Consider the following 15,942-nt stretch of genomic DNA (forward strand, 5'->3'; position numbering starts at 1 on the left):
CAATCAGCAATCTACAAAAATATATAATCTGTGCACCAATATCTAAAAAAGGCTTCCATATGTCCAAAAGTATGTCCATACAGAGTTGTCTTCTATAAGCCATACATTCAAAGGTTGATAAACTTCAAAGTTCTCAGTCCAGTTCCCAGAGTTGTACCTCTGTGCAACTGCCAGAGGCCCAGCACTCTCTGTTGACACTTGCACTCATCCCCTATGAGATCCCCCTCAAGCCTGGAACTAGCTCAGCCTGTTCTATTTTGTCCCGAAGACTACTTACACTAAGCCTATATAACCCTGAGATTCAGGGCTGGGAACTATCGGTTTGAGCCCCAGAGTCCCTGACAGCTGCATCATTCACTCACCCATTCACTCACACTATTTACCCATTCACTCACCCAACTCACCCATTCACTTTTTGGCGCGTGGTCACTGAGATGCTCTTGCCATCTCCCCCTGGTCGCAGTAAGATATTGCCACAGTTTTCATTCTTCTCCAGGAGCAACTCGGCCTCTGTCCTGGAGACCTTGAAGAAGCAGCTTGGGGAAGAAGCAGACACAACAGTCATTTTGCTTTCTGTTGAGCCTCAGTCTATTCCATCTACACAATGGGACTGATCACTTGATAAATCTCAAGATTATTACTAAGGAAGAACAACAAGGTAAGCCATGAATAGAATTGGACCAAATCTCACAGTGTAGGACTCCTCCCTGACCTTTATCCCATCTCCTCTTTTTTTGCCAACTCCACTCTTCTTTTTCTTCCTTCATTGGGGGGGGGGGGGGTTAGTAAAAGGTAGCCCAATCTGCCCTGGAACAGGCCAGCTGGCTGGCCTGCACTGTATCCAGCACAGGGTTTGAGGTGGATCCCATGCAACTTGTGTTGTGCGGCAGCCAACTCAGTTGGGTTACTCAGATCTGCACCAGCAAAATTTTGCTTTGTTTGGATGCTTACTCAGCATTTTGAATTTTGCATCAGTGCTGGAAAGTTGGATAGAATTGGGCACTCTGAGATGTAATCATCAAGCTCTGGGCTTGCAATGGTATGAGGGATGCTTTATGCTTTAAAGCATATGCTTTTTAAATCCTTTTGTATGAATTTTGTTTGAGAACATCTTTTTAAAAAATCAAAAACCATTTAAAAATATCCTGTTTCATGTTAAAAAGTGATCACTATATTATTTTACAGACAAGCAGGCATTCTGCCTGCACCTGCATGAACCTAAACCAGTTCAAATTGACCAAACCAGGTTTGATAGTGATGAACCTAAACAAAATTTGACTTACCAATTCTAGAGTCAATTTTAATCACAGCAGCTCTTATTATGATGAACAGCTCAGGGCCAACAGCCTGATGCCTGAGGCAGCCTGCTGAGTGCTGCCCCCCTTACCTGATTATGTGCCAGCCTCTGCTCCTCCCACTCTCCAGTGCTTTAACTCAGCACTCTGCTGTCCTCTGCATTTCTTATTCCTCTCTGTCCCCGTCTTCTTTCACAATACAGAGAGTGGAAAGAGAAGAAGGAGCAGTGGAGGTAAGGAGGTGGATGAAAATGAGCACCTCCTGCCAATTTGCTGCCTGAGGCGACTACTTCAGTTGGTCTCATGGATGGGCCAGCTTTGCCATCAGTGTGCCTAATGTCTTACTTCCAGGGGCAAAAATTGACAGATATCTGCCCACAAGAAGCTTACAATCTACTCACTCAGGAAGTGCCTTGCTTTCTTCTCGGTCAGGGGGAAATGAGTGCTCCACCACTGTTTTGGGGACAGCATCTCTTGGGTCAACCAGTTCTGGCTTAGATCGCCGCTCCTTCTCCTTCTCCAAAGCTTCTGACAACATGTAGATGTGACCAGGGAGCAAGCTCAGGGTGGAGGGAACTTTCATCTGTGGGGAGACAGAGCATGGGGTTAAAGGCCAGCCGGACAGCCAAATCAAATTGATTTGGAAATGTATAAGCCACTTCTCAGGGGATCAAAACAGCGCATCAAATTTTTTAAGACTGCCCCACCAAACATGACAATGGCTTCCAGAGGAGCTCCCATGCTAATTTGTTGCAGCAGAATCAACAAAGGGCAGGACTGACCCAAGACTTCCCAACAAATGTGGAAACATGCCAAATGCCGCTCCTCCTTATTTGGTGTTTTGCCAGCCTCTGCTCCTCCTATTACTAGTACTGGAAAGGGAAGATTGAGCAGAAGAGGAAGTGTAGAGGAGAAGAGAGTGGTGGGATACCAAGGTGGGATTGGAGGGGCTCTAGCCCACCACTTGCCTCTCCTCCACATTTCTTCCACTCCATCCCCCTGTTCCTTTTCCAATCAAAGCAGTGAGAGGAGGGCAGTGGAGGTGAGTAGGGAGACAGAAGTGAGTGTCGTCCCCCCCCCATTTGCTGTCCAAGGCAATCTCCACAGCTGACCTCAAGGATGGGTCATTCCTGACAAAGGGACTTGAAAGTATCTTAAGACTAACAGACTGATTTCGGCATAAGACTCTTCCTTGATTTTGCACCCAACATGAGCAAATTTAAACCATTTTCTGTACGTGCAGCAAACAATAATAAAAGAATTCAAAACATAATCTGAAATGTTTCTTGAGTCTTTAAGCCACGGATTAAAGCACATTGTAGGATCTAGTCCCAACGTTTTGCTTTCAGCTGTGGAAAGCACCTTCATCTTCTGAGTATGTTTGTAATAACAAAAGAACTGGTAAAAAAGAATAACCATTTAAGAACTCAGCAGGGGAATTCAGACCAGTAATGAAGAGCTGATACAAGCATCACAGGACAGGCAAGAAGTGCTGGACCAAATCCAACTAGTCTAGCTCAACATCCTGATTCCAACAGGGGGCAGCTAAATGTCTCTGACAGCATGATCCTATGCCTGTCTACTCAGAAGTATTCGACACTGTGCTCAGTGGAGCTTACTCCCAGGTACGTGTATTCAGTACTGCTGCCTGAGAAGCTTAAAAGTGAATCATGAAAGAGGTGGTCTTCCCAGCAGAGGCATTCCACCTCTGTATATGGAGATTCCATTTAGCTATAGTGATGTGCAGCTGGGAATAAATTACTCTGTCATTAAAACATAAATAAATCCAAATCAGATTGGATGAAAGGTCTATCTAATCCATGAGTGACTAGTCAGATCTCTCCAGGAAGCCCACAAGCAAGGCAAGAAGGCAGTAGGCCTCTCCTATTGCTTGTGTGTGTGCCCACCCAAAGCATCTGATATTCAAAAGTGTGTAGATTGCCTCTGAACATGGAGGCTCAGTCCAGGAGAGACAGGAGCAAGGCACTATTTTGAACATTCTCTTGGACATTTAAAAATCTCTGAGCAGATTATGAATCACTGATTCGCAACTGAATGGAATCTCCATGTTCCAGGGCAGACTACTTTGAGTACCAAATGCTGGGAATAAATCACAGGGGAGATCCACTGCTTTCAAGCCCTGCTTGTGAGCTGGAGGCATCTGGTTGGTCACTTTTGGAACCAGGATTCTGGACAGATGAATCCAGGAGGCCTCTTGTTTCTGTGCAATAAATCCCTGCCAGTCCCTCAATGAGGCCCTGCTAACTGCAACACATCATAGTGATATCTGAACGAGGGCAATTGTTGAGCAATTTATAGAGGAACAGGAGTGAAGCCTTTGTGTGCTGCCCTGTTGCTAGAACTTTATAATTGTGCTTTATCAATTCTGGATCTTGTGCTGGCATCTGCAGTGGCTTTATGGGTTGTTTTATTGGTTTTTCTGGTAAATGACTTTGAGTGTTTAGAGAAAAAGTGGGATAAACAAATGCTCTTAAAGTGCATACATAAACATTCAACATTTGGAAAAAGCACACGCTGACTGTTCCACTGTTCTGACTGAACACCATCTGTTCCCAGAGAGAGGCTGTAACAAGGCTGCTGAGTGGGCAGGAGTGGATCTGGGGGTCATCAAGTTGGGCACTGATGAAGGGCTTATGTCCATTGGAGGTCAATGGGCCAACCCAACCCAACCTGGATATAGTGGTTGTTCCCAGTGCACCATCAGGAGGTGGGCAGAAGGTGCCCAGGAGGTGCAGTGTGTGGCTGTGCCATGGGGCACCCAGGAAAATGAACATATGCTTTTAGTAATGTCCAGCGTTTGCAAACCCTGCCCTCTGGCTAGTTCTCAGCACTCACCTCCACTATAGTGAGAATAAAACCTTTCCACATCTCTCGAGACTCCAGGCTCTCCATCTGAAAAGGACAAACACGCACACCTTACAAACTGAATTTGGTTATGTTGCTTCATTCAATGTACACCCTAAACCTACATAGCTCACACAGAAGTAAACCCCACTGGATTTCCTTTGCAGTAAGTATCCTAAGGAATACAGACTTAATTCATGCTCATCACGTGATTTTGGAGTGCCTAGAGCTGTAGCATGGTGGGTGTATCAAGAGGTCTGTAAAGTTTTGTCTAGTATAGAGAGGGAATATTTTTTGTTCTCTCCCCCATTTTCATAATACCAAAACCCAGGGTCATGCAATGCTAGCAGTTGACTGGCAGAAAGTTTTGGACTGGCAAAAGGTAGTACCCCTTCACATAATTAACCCTGCAATGAGGCTTCTCAAGTCTGTGCCAGCTATTTTGCTGGCGCAGACTTGAGAGACTCTGGAGGTGTCTGGAGGTGTCTGGAGGTGGCACATGGAGGTCAGGATCTGGTGAAGCAGAGCTTCGCTGGTTCCACCTCCCTCCCACCCCACTCTCTTCCCCAACCCAGAACACAATCCCTGCCCCTGAAGCCCTCACCTCCGCCCGGAGCTCTTACCTAGCTTCGGGCGGTGCTGGGCTCAGCATCCACTGGTGCTAGGTTGGCACCAGTGCTGACTCTGCAAAGGATATAGCAGGTGTGTCTTATGGCAAATTTGCAACACCCAACACCGGCATGGAGCTCAGCGCTAGCACTGCGATTATATAGGATGGGGCCCTTAATCAGCCATTCTTGCATAGATGATATCATTTATTTTCTCCTAATACCCTGCAAAAATATTAGCTTCAACTATTAAGTTCAAAATTAATAGCTTTAGAAAAAGTAAAGGACTGCAGTATTACAGTATCTAAATTAGTCAAGAAAGCAGTTAAGGAACCATCTGGAGTACAGTGTTTGCAGCAATTGCCCAGAATTGTATCCAATAAATCTGAATGCCAACAAACACTTTACACAAGCAGTCTTCAAATTCCCTGACTTCAAGGAATCCTTTCCATGCTGGTCTGACTGCTGAGTTGAGTTGCCAACTGACCAGAATACATGTATACCTGTGCCTTAAGCAGCTGCTTCATCTGCATAAATCAGCCGATGACATGCTTCATGGTACTAAGCAATATATGACAACCTGATAACATCAGTAGAGCAAACAGCTGCTGAAGGCACAGCAGCAGAGGATAGTTTAAAAGTTGACAACACTGCTGCCACTTGTGCCCAGTGTTTAAGTAAGAGTTTTTGTCCTAATATATATTTTTAAATATGTATCTCATATTTAAAGGAGCTCAAAACAAACCCCCATTTGGACAGGTGCTTTCTATTCTCCTTCCACAAGCCATTTCAGTTTGAGATTAAACAACTGCACCAAAAGAGACCTTCTCATTGCAGTTTTCATTTGTTCCAATTCAATTACACCCCTACACTATGAAATATCCCTGGCAAAAGTTGGGAACTTGATGGGGAAGAATGATTACCTGCAATTTCACCTCTTGGTGTTTCATCTTTAGGGTTGCCCTCACCCCTTCTGTAGACCATGTAGCCATAGTTCTCGGGGGGGTGTCATTAGTGATGGACACAAAGTCAGACAGGTCCATTTTCTCAACATACTGGGGAGGAAGAACAGATAGAGTCAGCTCTCAAGCCTCTAGTTCTCAAGACCTCTTCATCTCTGCCAACAACTAACCTCCTCCTTTTTCCCCCAATTACACCCCTTCTTGCTCACTCTGTTGCTGATTTTCCTGTCTCCTTCTCCTTTCCACACTGACATACACAGCTGCTTTCACAGTGACATACACAGTGGACATACATCCACTGCTTTCCACTCTGACTGTCAGTGACTCTCCAAAGGTTTTCCTAGCCCTGCTACTCAAAATCCTTTTCACTAGAAACAAAAAGGATTTAATCAAGGACCTTCTGCATGCAGATCCTCTACTATGGAGCTATGGCCCCTTTCCATGACTCCTTTGATCACTCTGCTCCATTTATCTGGAACAACCTTCCCATCCCTACTGGGTAGTCTCTAATCCTTTGGGTTCCACTTCTTCCATGCACCATTGCCTTATTATAAAGAGGTGGTGGTTAAAGCACATGGGCACTTTGAAATCCCTAGTTCAAATTTCACTGCCACTAATTCTCGAAAAGGCTGAGGCAAGCCTCTAATGTTTCAGGTTCAGCATAGATCTACATATGCCATAAATAGTCATAGACCATAGACTAGACCACAATGTCTCTCATCACTGTGCTTTACCTGAACATCTCTACTGGTGTTGTAGAAATAGAGACTGAGCCCTCGGAGACCAGCCCAGTATTTCTTGTAATCCTGGGGGAGAGTGGAGGGGAAGAAGATAATATATAGGAAAAGTTAGTATTTTTAAGATTCTAGGTGTTGAATGAAAATTGTCTCTGCCCCTAAGATATTACATCACTTTATGTTCTCAAAATCAGGGCAAACTAGTTCTGTCTGCAGTGCCTTTTGATTCCTTGCTCTGGAAAGAATCACTGGATTGTATGGCAAATTGTTTGGCAATTGCAAAACCAGAAGGGGATCACAATAGCTTTTTATTTTTTAAAGTTTTTTGGAGGCTTGGGGAGCCCTGCAAAGGCATGTGGCGATCATGTTGCTGCCTTCGCCCCTCCACTTCATGCACAACTTCAAACTCCCAGAGACTTTGGGAACTGCTGGGCTACGGTATCATGAGGAGCAGTGGTGGACGCAGTTTTGAGTGGCCCTTGACAATTTGCTGCCTGAGGCAACTGCCTCAACTGACCTCATGGATTAGATGATCCTGACAACCAGGTATAAATACAAAATACTAAATATACCAGCAGTTCCCAAACTGTGGGTCATGATCCAATTTTTGGTGGTTCATCAAACTGATAGGGCAGATTAGGCTATGTACATCAAGGGTTAAACAAGCTGCTACTTGAGGAGGAGCACTGCTGCCCAACCACTATTACAGCCACACTCCTAGGCATTTATAAATCAGGAAGCAGTCTCTATGGCCTCTAAAGTTTGGGAACCACACAAAGTATTACAGGTTGAGCCTCATTATTCGCTTGGGTTCCATTCCAAGCACTCACCTCCATGGCAAAAAAACCCACTATAGCAAATCAATTTTAAGAACAAAGTTTCTTTGCTCGGGTGATTTAGAAACAGCCTTGCTGACCTTTGTGATGTAAGATAAGAGTCATTAAGAAGACAATACATCAATCAGTCCTCCTCCAAGAGCTTAGAAAGGCGCTTCACTCAGCCCCTCCCTTCATCAATGCAAAGTGATCACCTTTCTTTCAAGTGCTCAGGGGGAAGGGAGGGGTCACCTGGAGAGAGAAGGATTGATGGATTGTCAGCCAGCTGCCCTCTCTCTCTCATTAAGGAGGCTATTGTTAAAGGACTGTTCAGTTTTTTAAACTGATTTTAAAGGCATGCATTTTTCCCCTTCTCCAGGGATCAGCACATTCCCTGAGAAGCATTTGCAGTGGTCATTTGTGTTGAGTCAAATCCGTGTCAAATCTTAACCCCTGCTAACTGGTTAAGAGGCACTTTTTCAAGTGGGTGCTCCTCTTTTATTGAGCAGGGGGAGAGTAACTGGCCCACCTCACCCCAGCAGTGTCTTTTCTAGTGGCTGTCTGCTGGTGTTGCATCTTTTTAGATTGTGAGCCCTTTTGGGACAGGGAGCCATTAGATATTTGATTTTCTCTGTAAACCGTTTTGTGAACTTTTTGTTGAAAAGCGGTATATAAATACTTTTGATGTTGTATAAAAAAATTCACGTATAAATAGGCTGGACCTGTATACAGGCTGAGTCTTATTATTCACAAGGATTCCGTTCCCAGAACTCACGTGGATGGCAAAAAATGTACTATAGCAAATCAATTTAAAAAACAAAGTCTCTTTGCTCTGGTGATTTAAAAACAGCCTTGCTGACCTTTGTAATGCACACAGAGTCTATCAGTCTCTCCAGGAGCTTAGGCTTCACTAGGAGGCAGCAATCCCTCCCTTCACCAGGAGCCCCAGCAAGGGGGAAAGAATGGAGAAGGTGATAATCACTGCCATTTAGCCTTCTTTCACATGCTCAGGGAAAAGGGAAGAGTGAAGCCTGCAGAGAGAATGATTGATGGATTGTCAGCCAGCTGCCCTCTCTGGCATTATTAAATGACTAATTAAAAGGGCCCTTCTCATCAGCTTTGAGATAGAAAAATCTGTGGATAATTAGGTTATACCTGTAATCATTTGTATGACTGTCTCTCTTCAACAGTAAAAAGCAGTTTTTTAAACTGTGATTTTAAAGGGGTGCATTTTTTCCCTTCTCCAGGGATCAGCACATTCCTTCTCATATGTAGCGGCCATTCGCGTTGAGTCAAAAAATCCATGTATAATCAGGCTGGACCAGTACACAAATAATACTAGTGGGGAACTGATGTCAAAGAGGGAGCCAGGTGCTGGTGAGCCCAGGACAACTAAAGAGAGGTTGGGGTGGTCCAGAAAAAAACTTTGCTGGGGAAGGAGAGGAGGAAAGAGACACTTGAAGCCAGGGTTGCCAACTTTCAAACGGTGCCTTGAAGAACAGTGTGACATGCAAACATCTGCCAGCAGTAAGGTCCATCTCCTTGCATTTCACCTGCTGCTCTCTGCAGATTGAGATGCTGCTGCTAAAGCAGAGTCTAAAGAAATCACTTCTTCATGCCACACATAACTTTGTGGAATGTGCTGCCCCATGGAGGGGTGATGGTTGTCCATTTAGAGCTCTTTAAATATTGAATCTTATTAGACAAACTGATGAAAAATAGGTCTGTTACAGAATCTTTTAAACAAAAATATCTAAAAATTGAGCCCCTCTGTTCAGAGGCAGTATACCTTGAACAAGCAGAGGACAAACAATACAAGAGAGTTGCTACTTTCATAGCAGCAAAACAAACAAAAAAGTAAAGGAAAAAATTGCAGGGTTTCACCCAGTCCATTAGAGGTTTCACTGGGCTGGCTACCCCTGAAACCCCAGTATTGGTATTAGTGGTAGCACTCAATGAACCATCCTGAAGGCCCAAGGTAGGGCTTTGTTCCAGGACTCTAGCTGTCAAGAGAATTAAACCCAGTTCTCATTCATGCAAGGCCACTGCCTGGGGTGTCCAGGCCCACTTGACACACCAATCTGTCCCAGTTAAGATTTTTTGTAAATCTTTTTATTTACTTATATAATACATTCCTATATTATTCAGCAATAAAATATTTCCTGGGCAGTTCACAAAGATAGATAAGACACAGTGAAATCTGTTATCACTGAAAGGTAAGATTTAAACTAGTCACTACTTGATCATCTGCTCCTCTGGATGAGGAACCAACATATTCTTGGCCCAGAGCAGGCAGGTTTTAAAGCTGATAAATCTACTTGGAACCATTCTCTGTTACTCTCACTTAATATCCAAGTAGGTAAAACAAGCTAAATCCTGCCTTTACGCTGCTTTCTTAAATTTGAAAGCTGCATTTGATACTATTGACAGAGATTTTATTATGGCAAAACTAACAAACACTGGCCTTGATAACAGACTGCATTTTTTGACATGAAGTCTCTGCCTCAACATTTCTTGCAGGATTAGATTAACCGAACATGGTAAATTATCAGGAAAAATTATCATGAACAAAGGTGTGAAACAGGGATGCACCCCTGCTTCAATCTTATTTAATTTGCTCATAAATGACCTTGCCCCATTCCTGCAAAATATAGATGGCCATAGCCCTCAGCTAGGTACCCTTTCCATACCAATTTTACTTTTTGCTGATGATATGGTATTACTCTCCCATACCAAGGTAGGACTGAAACATCTAATAAAAGCCTGTATCCATTATTGCTCCTGCAATAAGCTGTCTATTAACTACAATAAATCTAAAATAGTCGTGTTTGGGAGAAGGCAGAAAACTTTTTCTTTGATTTTTAATGGTAAAAGTATCCAGCAAGTCAAACAATTTAAGTATTTAGGAGTCTACTTTCATTACCAGCTATCCTAGGCGACTCACCATCTCAGGCAATTTACTGTTTTGGGGCAATTGTTTTATCCCAGCTGCTATAAAGATTTTTCAAGCTAAAGTTGTGTCCCAATTGCTATTTGCCTCACCTATTTGGATGTCTACTGTTAATAGCTCTGTTGAAAGGATCCAGACAACTTTACTTTACAGTGTATTTGCTGTACCACATTGTGTACTTTATGCTGTGTTATGTTTATCAACAGGAGCTATTAGACTAGAGACAGTGGCATGGCTTCATTCTTTTAGGTTTTGGATTCGGATCTGTTACAAATCAAACAATGATCCCTTTCTTAAGGTCATGTTGTCCAATCCTTTTCCACTTTTCAAATTTAAACTATTTTTACAGAAAGTTAAAACCATGGTTATTGCTCTGGACTCCTTGGAAGCTCTTCAACCGACTCAGGTTTTTAAGCTCCTTAAAGAAAGACTACTAGACACTGAGCAACAAAAATTACACGATGCAGCACAAAAACCTGCTCCCCTTTGTAATAAACCAATATGGTTTATTACCAACTATACTGGGAATGGCTAGTTATCTTTTTTTTCTTGAAGAATTCACAGTAGCGACGTGCCCTCCCTCTAGTGAGGTGCAACACGCTCCCTTCTAATGTTTTAATTGGAAGATTCAGTGCAGTCCCTTATGAAGCACGGATTTGCCAATGTAACAGCAAGACAGTCGAGTGCCTGACTCACATAATGATATTCGTTCACTCCATCTAAACCTTATTCTCTCAAAATTTCCAGGATGTCCTAATAAGTTTGTCCTATAATATTTATTTGTTTGTTTGTTTGTTTGTTTATCAGTAGAATTTATATCCCGCCTTTCCACTCCAGAAAGGAGCACTCAAGGTGCTCCAAACAAATAAAATGTGAAAACCATGAAAAATATAAATAAGTATAAAAATCAAACATTTAAAAACAATAAACACAAACAAAACAATTGGTTCCCCCTCCCCCCAAAAAAAAACCTTGAGGCAGGCGGTGGTTCGCCCCCTCCTGAAGAAACTCTGAAGTTAGAGTTAATGGATGCACCTGTTGCAGCACTGTCTTCTCAGGCCGTGATCCCTTCAGATGGGGAACATGGCCCTTGTGTCCCATGCAACGAATGCATTGAGGCGTAGCTGAAGAGAGCTTTCTAGATTATTTCATTTGCTCTCAGAGCCTCAGCAGCCAATTTGTTTTTCTCCAGAGCCACCAATTTCTGGGAGGAACAACAACACCTTATCTAAACCAATCAAGACACTTTGGAAAAGGTATCCTTGCCAGCAGCTTTCTCAGCAGACTGTTTGTTCTAGAGCTACCACCTCCAGTGCGGTGGCCATAAGAAATTTGTGGCTGAGCACTCTCAAAGTAGATTACTGGGGATTCTATTATCCAGATCTAAGTTATTTGGCAAGCATTAGACCTTGCTCTCATTGAAACAAGGACAAAAACAGGGCACTTCCCACAGCTTCCATGACAGGGAAGACTAAAGCCAACCAGAGCTTTCATCTTGAAAGAAGGAACAGAGAGCCATCCAAATTCAACCCCAAGTGGCACAAATCTGGGAACTTCCACAGAAAGTTCCAGCACTCCCATTTTTCCAAGGCAGGGAATGAAGCTAGAGACCGGTTGGCATGATGACACATACACATACACATACACATAGCCCCAACAGCTTAAAAAAACACAAACACTTTTTTACTTAGGCTGCCTGGCCTCCACTGGGTCTCCTCAGATTCACTAAATGCCAGAAGGTGTTTGATACGGTCCCTCACTAAAAGCTGTTGAGAAAACTCCACAGTCAGGGAATAAGAGGATAGGTCTTCTCATGGATTGGAAACTGGTTGAGGACCAGGAAACAGAATGGGTGTCAAAGGGCAATTGACAAAAAAAGTAGAGAGAGGTGGAAAGTGGAGTGCCTCAAGGAACTGTCCTGGGACAGTTGCTTTTCAACATCTTCATAAATGACCTGGAAACCGGGGATAAGCAGGGATGACACTAAACTTTTCTGAGTGGTGAAGACCAGAAGGGATTGTGCAGTGTGCCCACCTATAAAAACCCTTTCGCACATGCGCTAGCAGGCGTAGGGGAGAGGTTGTCATGTGGCTTCTCGCTTTTCCAAGATGGGACAAACCAGACAAAACACAAGCTCACAGTATCGCGTTTAGTGGGCAACTTACAGAGGGTAAATTAATACTCTGTGCAATGGTTGAAGTGGTCAAGATACAACTTACGGAGGTGGTCAATATAGAGAGGTTGGTCTCTCATACTGTATATGCAGTGTCTGTCCATACTGTGAAAATTAGGTCAACTTAAGGAGGTGGTCAATATAGAGAGGTGGTCAACTTTGGAGGTTCTACTGTATGCTTCTACAGCAGCTTTGCCTGCCAATTTCTACAGATCAAGTCACACTTAGGGCAAAATCCTAACCCCTTATGTCAGTGCTTTCCAGCTGAATGTGCTGGATCCTGCAGTTGGGTGTCACGCATGGAGGCCTCCTCAAAGTAAGTTTTGAGGCCTCCTCAAAACTGACATAAGGGGTTAGGATTGCGCCCTTAATGTCACAAGAGTAGGCTAGATGGGTTGTTTTCTAGACCAGGGGTCTCAAAACCTTTTGGCCAGAGGGCCATATCAAATATGGTGTCAAGGGCCAGAAAAAAAATTTAAATATAAAATTTAAATAAGCACATTAGAGATGGAACTTTGATGAATGAATAAATGAAAGAATGGGCTTATATTTCCAGGATTCTCCAAGCACCAACACACACCACAGAAATAATGAGGCACGGTGACCTTTGACCCTAGAGCCACTGGATAGCCCAGTAATACTATAGCATACACGCGATGGTAAAGAGCTGCTTGATTTTAAAAGCAATAAGGTTAGTCTGACTGACTTTGGGGCCTCAAACCTTTGTGTTATATGACAGAACGTGACAGCAACCTGGGTATTTTGCACAAATGGTATTTTGCACAATACCATTTGTGCAAAAGCTTAAAAGCCACATTGCTAAGGCATGGAAACAGAGAGAATAGTAAAAAGCTGTTTGAAGCAAAATTGTTAGTTTCACAGAAGTTTTACAGAAGCAGTTAGGCCTCAAAGTCTGGAATGTAACTTAGATAAGCAAGTACCAGCAGGAGAGATGGGCCTCACGACATAACCTTGGCAGAAAATACACTTAATGCCAGAATGCACTAGAGAGACTCTGTAACTTTTATATTTCATACTTTCATGCTGTAAGAGCAAAAGCATACATATGGAAACCAAGTGATCCCTTGATGCCAAACTGTACTCAAGGTAAAAGGGTCACAATAGTTATATAGAATTAGCCATAGAAGTAGCTCTTAAGGAACCAAAATGCTAGATTTTAGAAAAGTCTTAAGAGACACTTAACAAAAGAAGCCTTTGCTTTACAGAAGTTGGCAGAGGGCCCCACAGTGCTTTACTAACACATAGAAAAGGAACACAGAAGAGATAAGATAGGCCGCTGGTGCCAGGCCATCCTAATGAATAGTTCTGCCAAGAAAATATCTTATGAAGTCGGCCTTCACACCTGTCTTTGTGTTATACTGCTCTCTTTTAATGAGGTTGGTAAGAGGACATGTCAAAAATACTCTTAATTGAAATGATGGATGTGAATAAGGTTCAAAACTGAGTTAACACTGGACAAATGGAATGATAGCGTACCCTACTGGTTCTTGAAAACTTTTGGAAATTGTGTAATTTTGGCTAAGTTTAAGGTGAAACCCCAACTGTATGTAAATCAGAGCCAAACAATGGTTTTGCCCACTTATTGCCCACCTATTTTCTATCTTTCATGTAATCTATATCCTATTAGGAATTAGCCCCATCTATGATGTTAAATTTCAGCCAATGGGAAATCTAGATTTTCAAACAAAGAGGTGAGAAATCTATAAGAGTTCTGGACACCATCAAACTGGGTCCATGCTTTGGACATGAGTCCTGTGGACCAATTGCATGCAATTCAAATAAAGCTTGTGAACCTTCACTCCTGAGTACCAAGTAATTCTTGAGTTGCCTTTCAACCTTGCAACAATAAAGCACAGACTTAAATGGACTCCCATTCCCCTACCCCACAAGCAGCTTACTTAAATGTACAGCAGTAAATATCTCAGAACCATCACAAGAAAGTTTCCAGGATTTATCCAAGCACCTCCCAAGCAGCTTACTTAACATACAGGAGTAAATACCTCAGAACCAGCACATTACAACACACCCAGAGTGTGTTCTGAGGGTTGGGGATGCTTCCCCCTCAGCAAGCCTTCTAAGGCCTTCAGAGGGCACAAATAGTTACTTCTGGTTTTTGGGGGAAAACAGGAAATGATGTTTTCAGGTCTTTAGAAGGTGTTCTGTAGGGCCAGGGAGGCTGCACGCAGAACACCCTTCAGACAAGACTGGAGCACTGCTCCAGTTGTGCTCAGTTGAGTGGGCCAGAGGCTTTCAGGGAATCAGAGGCTGACCATGAGCCAGATAGAGGCTTATCACAGGCTGCAACTGGCCCTGGCCTGGGGTTTGGAGGTTCCTGTTCTAGACCAATGGCAACCCTTACTGCAAAAGAGAGATCCATTCTGCCAAACTGCAAAGCTATTTTCTATGAGACAAAAGATTTAACTTGCAAAAGCAGGAAGCAGTGCTTAATAATCAAACCGGGGACAAATAAGGGTCAGAGTATGTTTTACTCTTGAAATATGTGGTGTAATCACAAATCTCTAAGAAGATACAAAAAACCATTCCCACCCACCACCATCACCACAGCCCACCACCAGTCTTCAACCAAGTCAGAAATACAAAGCCTGTTGAAGTCTGCCAGTTTCCAAAACAAACCACTAAAGAGAGGCACTTACCTTTTCCCAGGGGCCCTTTTTCTCCAGGAACCCCTCATAATAATGGGGGGGCAAGCTGATCTTCATCTTATTGCCCCAGCTGCGTGGCACAGCCATCTCTTCTCTAACAGTTTCTGGTTGTAAAGAGGCTCTTACCCAGAGTCCAGAGTCCTATACCAGGAAGCAAAATGCAATAAATTACATTGTTGACTTGTTTCAAGTTGGTTTTTTTTCCCCTTTCTACCTGAAATTCCCCTCCCCTTTGCTGGGGTGATCAGGCAGCTGGACCTTGAACAGGTGAATCTGGTAGGGAAGATTTTCATCACCTCTTCCCTGGGCAGAATAAAGAAATAACTACTATACACTTTTTCTTTCAAGTGCCTGGGCAAAGCAGTTTATTTGAAACAGATGCTTATGCAATGCCTATATTCAGTTCTCAACAAATGTGTAAAGTACAAAAAGCAGAGAGTCCCTGACCATGTGCAGAATGCCCTTCTGTCATTAGAGATTAACTGCAGCCCATTTTCACACGTCTAGGAATTACATAGGTGATAAATTTAGGGCACAGTCCTAACCTGCTTTCTAGTCTCAACATAAGGTCAATGCAGCTACTAGGTAAGGAAACAAATGTTCCCTTACTTTGAGGAGGCCTCTGTGAGTGCTGCTTAACTGCAGGATGCAGCACACATCCCATTGGCACCACTATGCCAGTGCTGGAAAGTGGGTTAGGATTTGGGCCTTAAACTTTCTTGTAAGTCAAACCGATCTGTATTAGAGAGCCCTTTTGTCCACCGTTCAATCTGTGATGTACTAACAATGATACAATCCCCACTCACTGAAAATCTGTAATCCCCCATGCCATCAGAATTTGAGATCTAACATG

At 43.2% G+C, this 15,942-nt stretch overlaps 1 protein-coding gene across 1 annotated transcript in view; it reads right to left on the bottom strand.

Annotated features, from left to right (window-relative positions):
* STAP2 (signal transducing adaptor family member 2) overlaps positions 1 to 15,176 on the bottom strand; it is a 40,261-nt gene extending 25,085 nt beyond the window's left edge. Inside the window, exons 1-6 of the mRNA XM_066636414.1 lie at positions 15,081 to 15,176; positions 6,465 to 6,536; positions 5,692 to 5,823; positions 4,152 to 4,208; positions 1,766 to 1,878; positions 405 to 554 (exon numbers count right to left, since the gene is read on the bottom strand). Of these exons, the coding sequence (XP_066492511.1) occupies positions 405 to 554; positions 1,766 to 1,878; positions 4,152 to 4,208; positions 5,692 to 5,823; positions 6,465 to 6,536; positions 15,081 to 15,176 (620 nt within the window). The remainder of the gene's footprint in view (positions 1 to 404; positions 555 to 1,765; positions 1,879 to 4,151; positions 4,209 to 5,691; positions 5,824 to 6,464; positions 6,537 to 15,080) is intronic.
* Between the last annotated feature and the right edge of the window lie 766 nt (positions 15,177 to 15,942).

The sequence above is a fragment of the Tiliqua scincoides genome, chromosome 8 (assembly GCF_035046505.1).
Source record: "Tiliqua scincoides isolate rTilSci1 chromosome 8, rTilSci1.hap2, whole genome shotgun sequence".
Lineage (NCBI taxonomy): Eukaryota > Metazoa > Chordata > Lepidosauria > Squamata > Scincidae > Tiliqua > Tiliqua scincoides.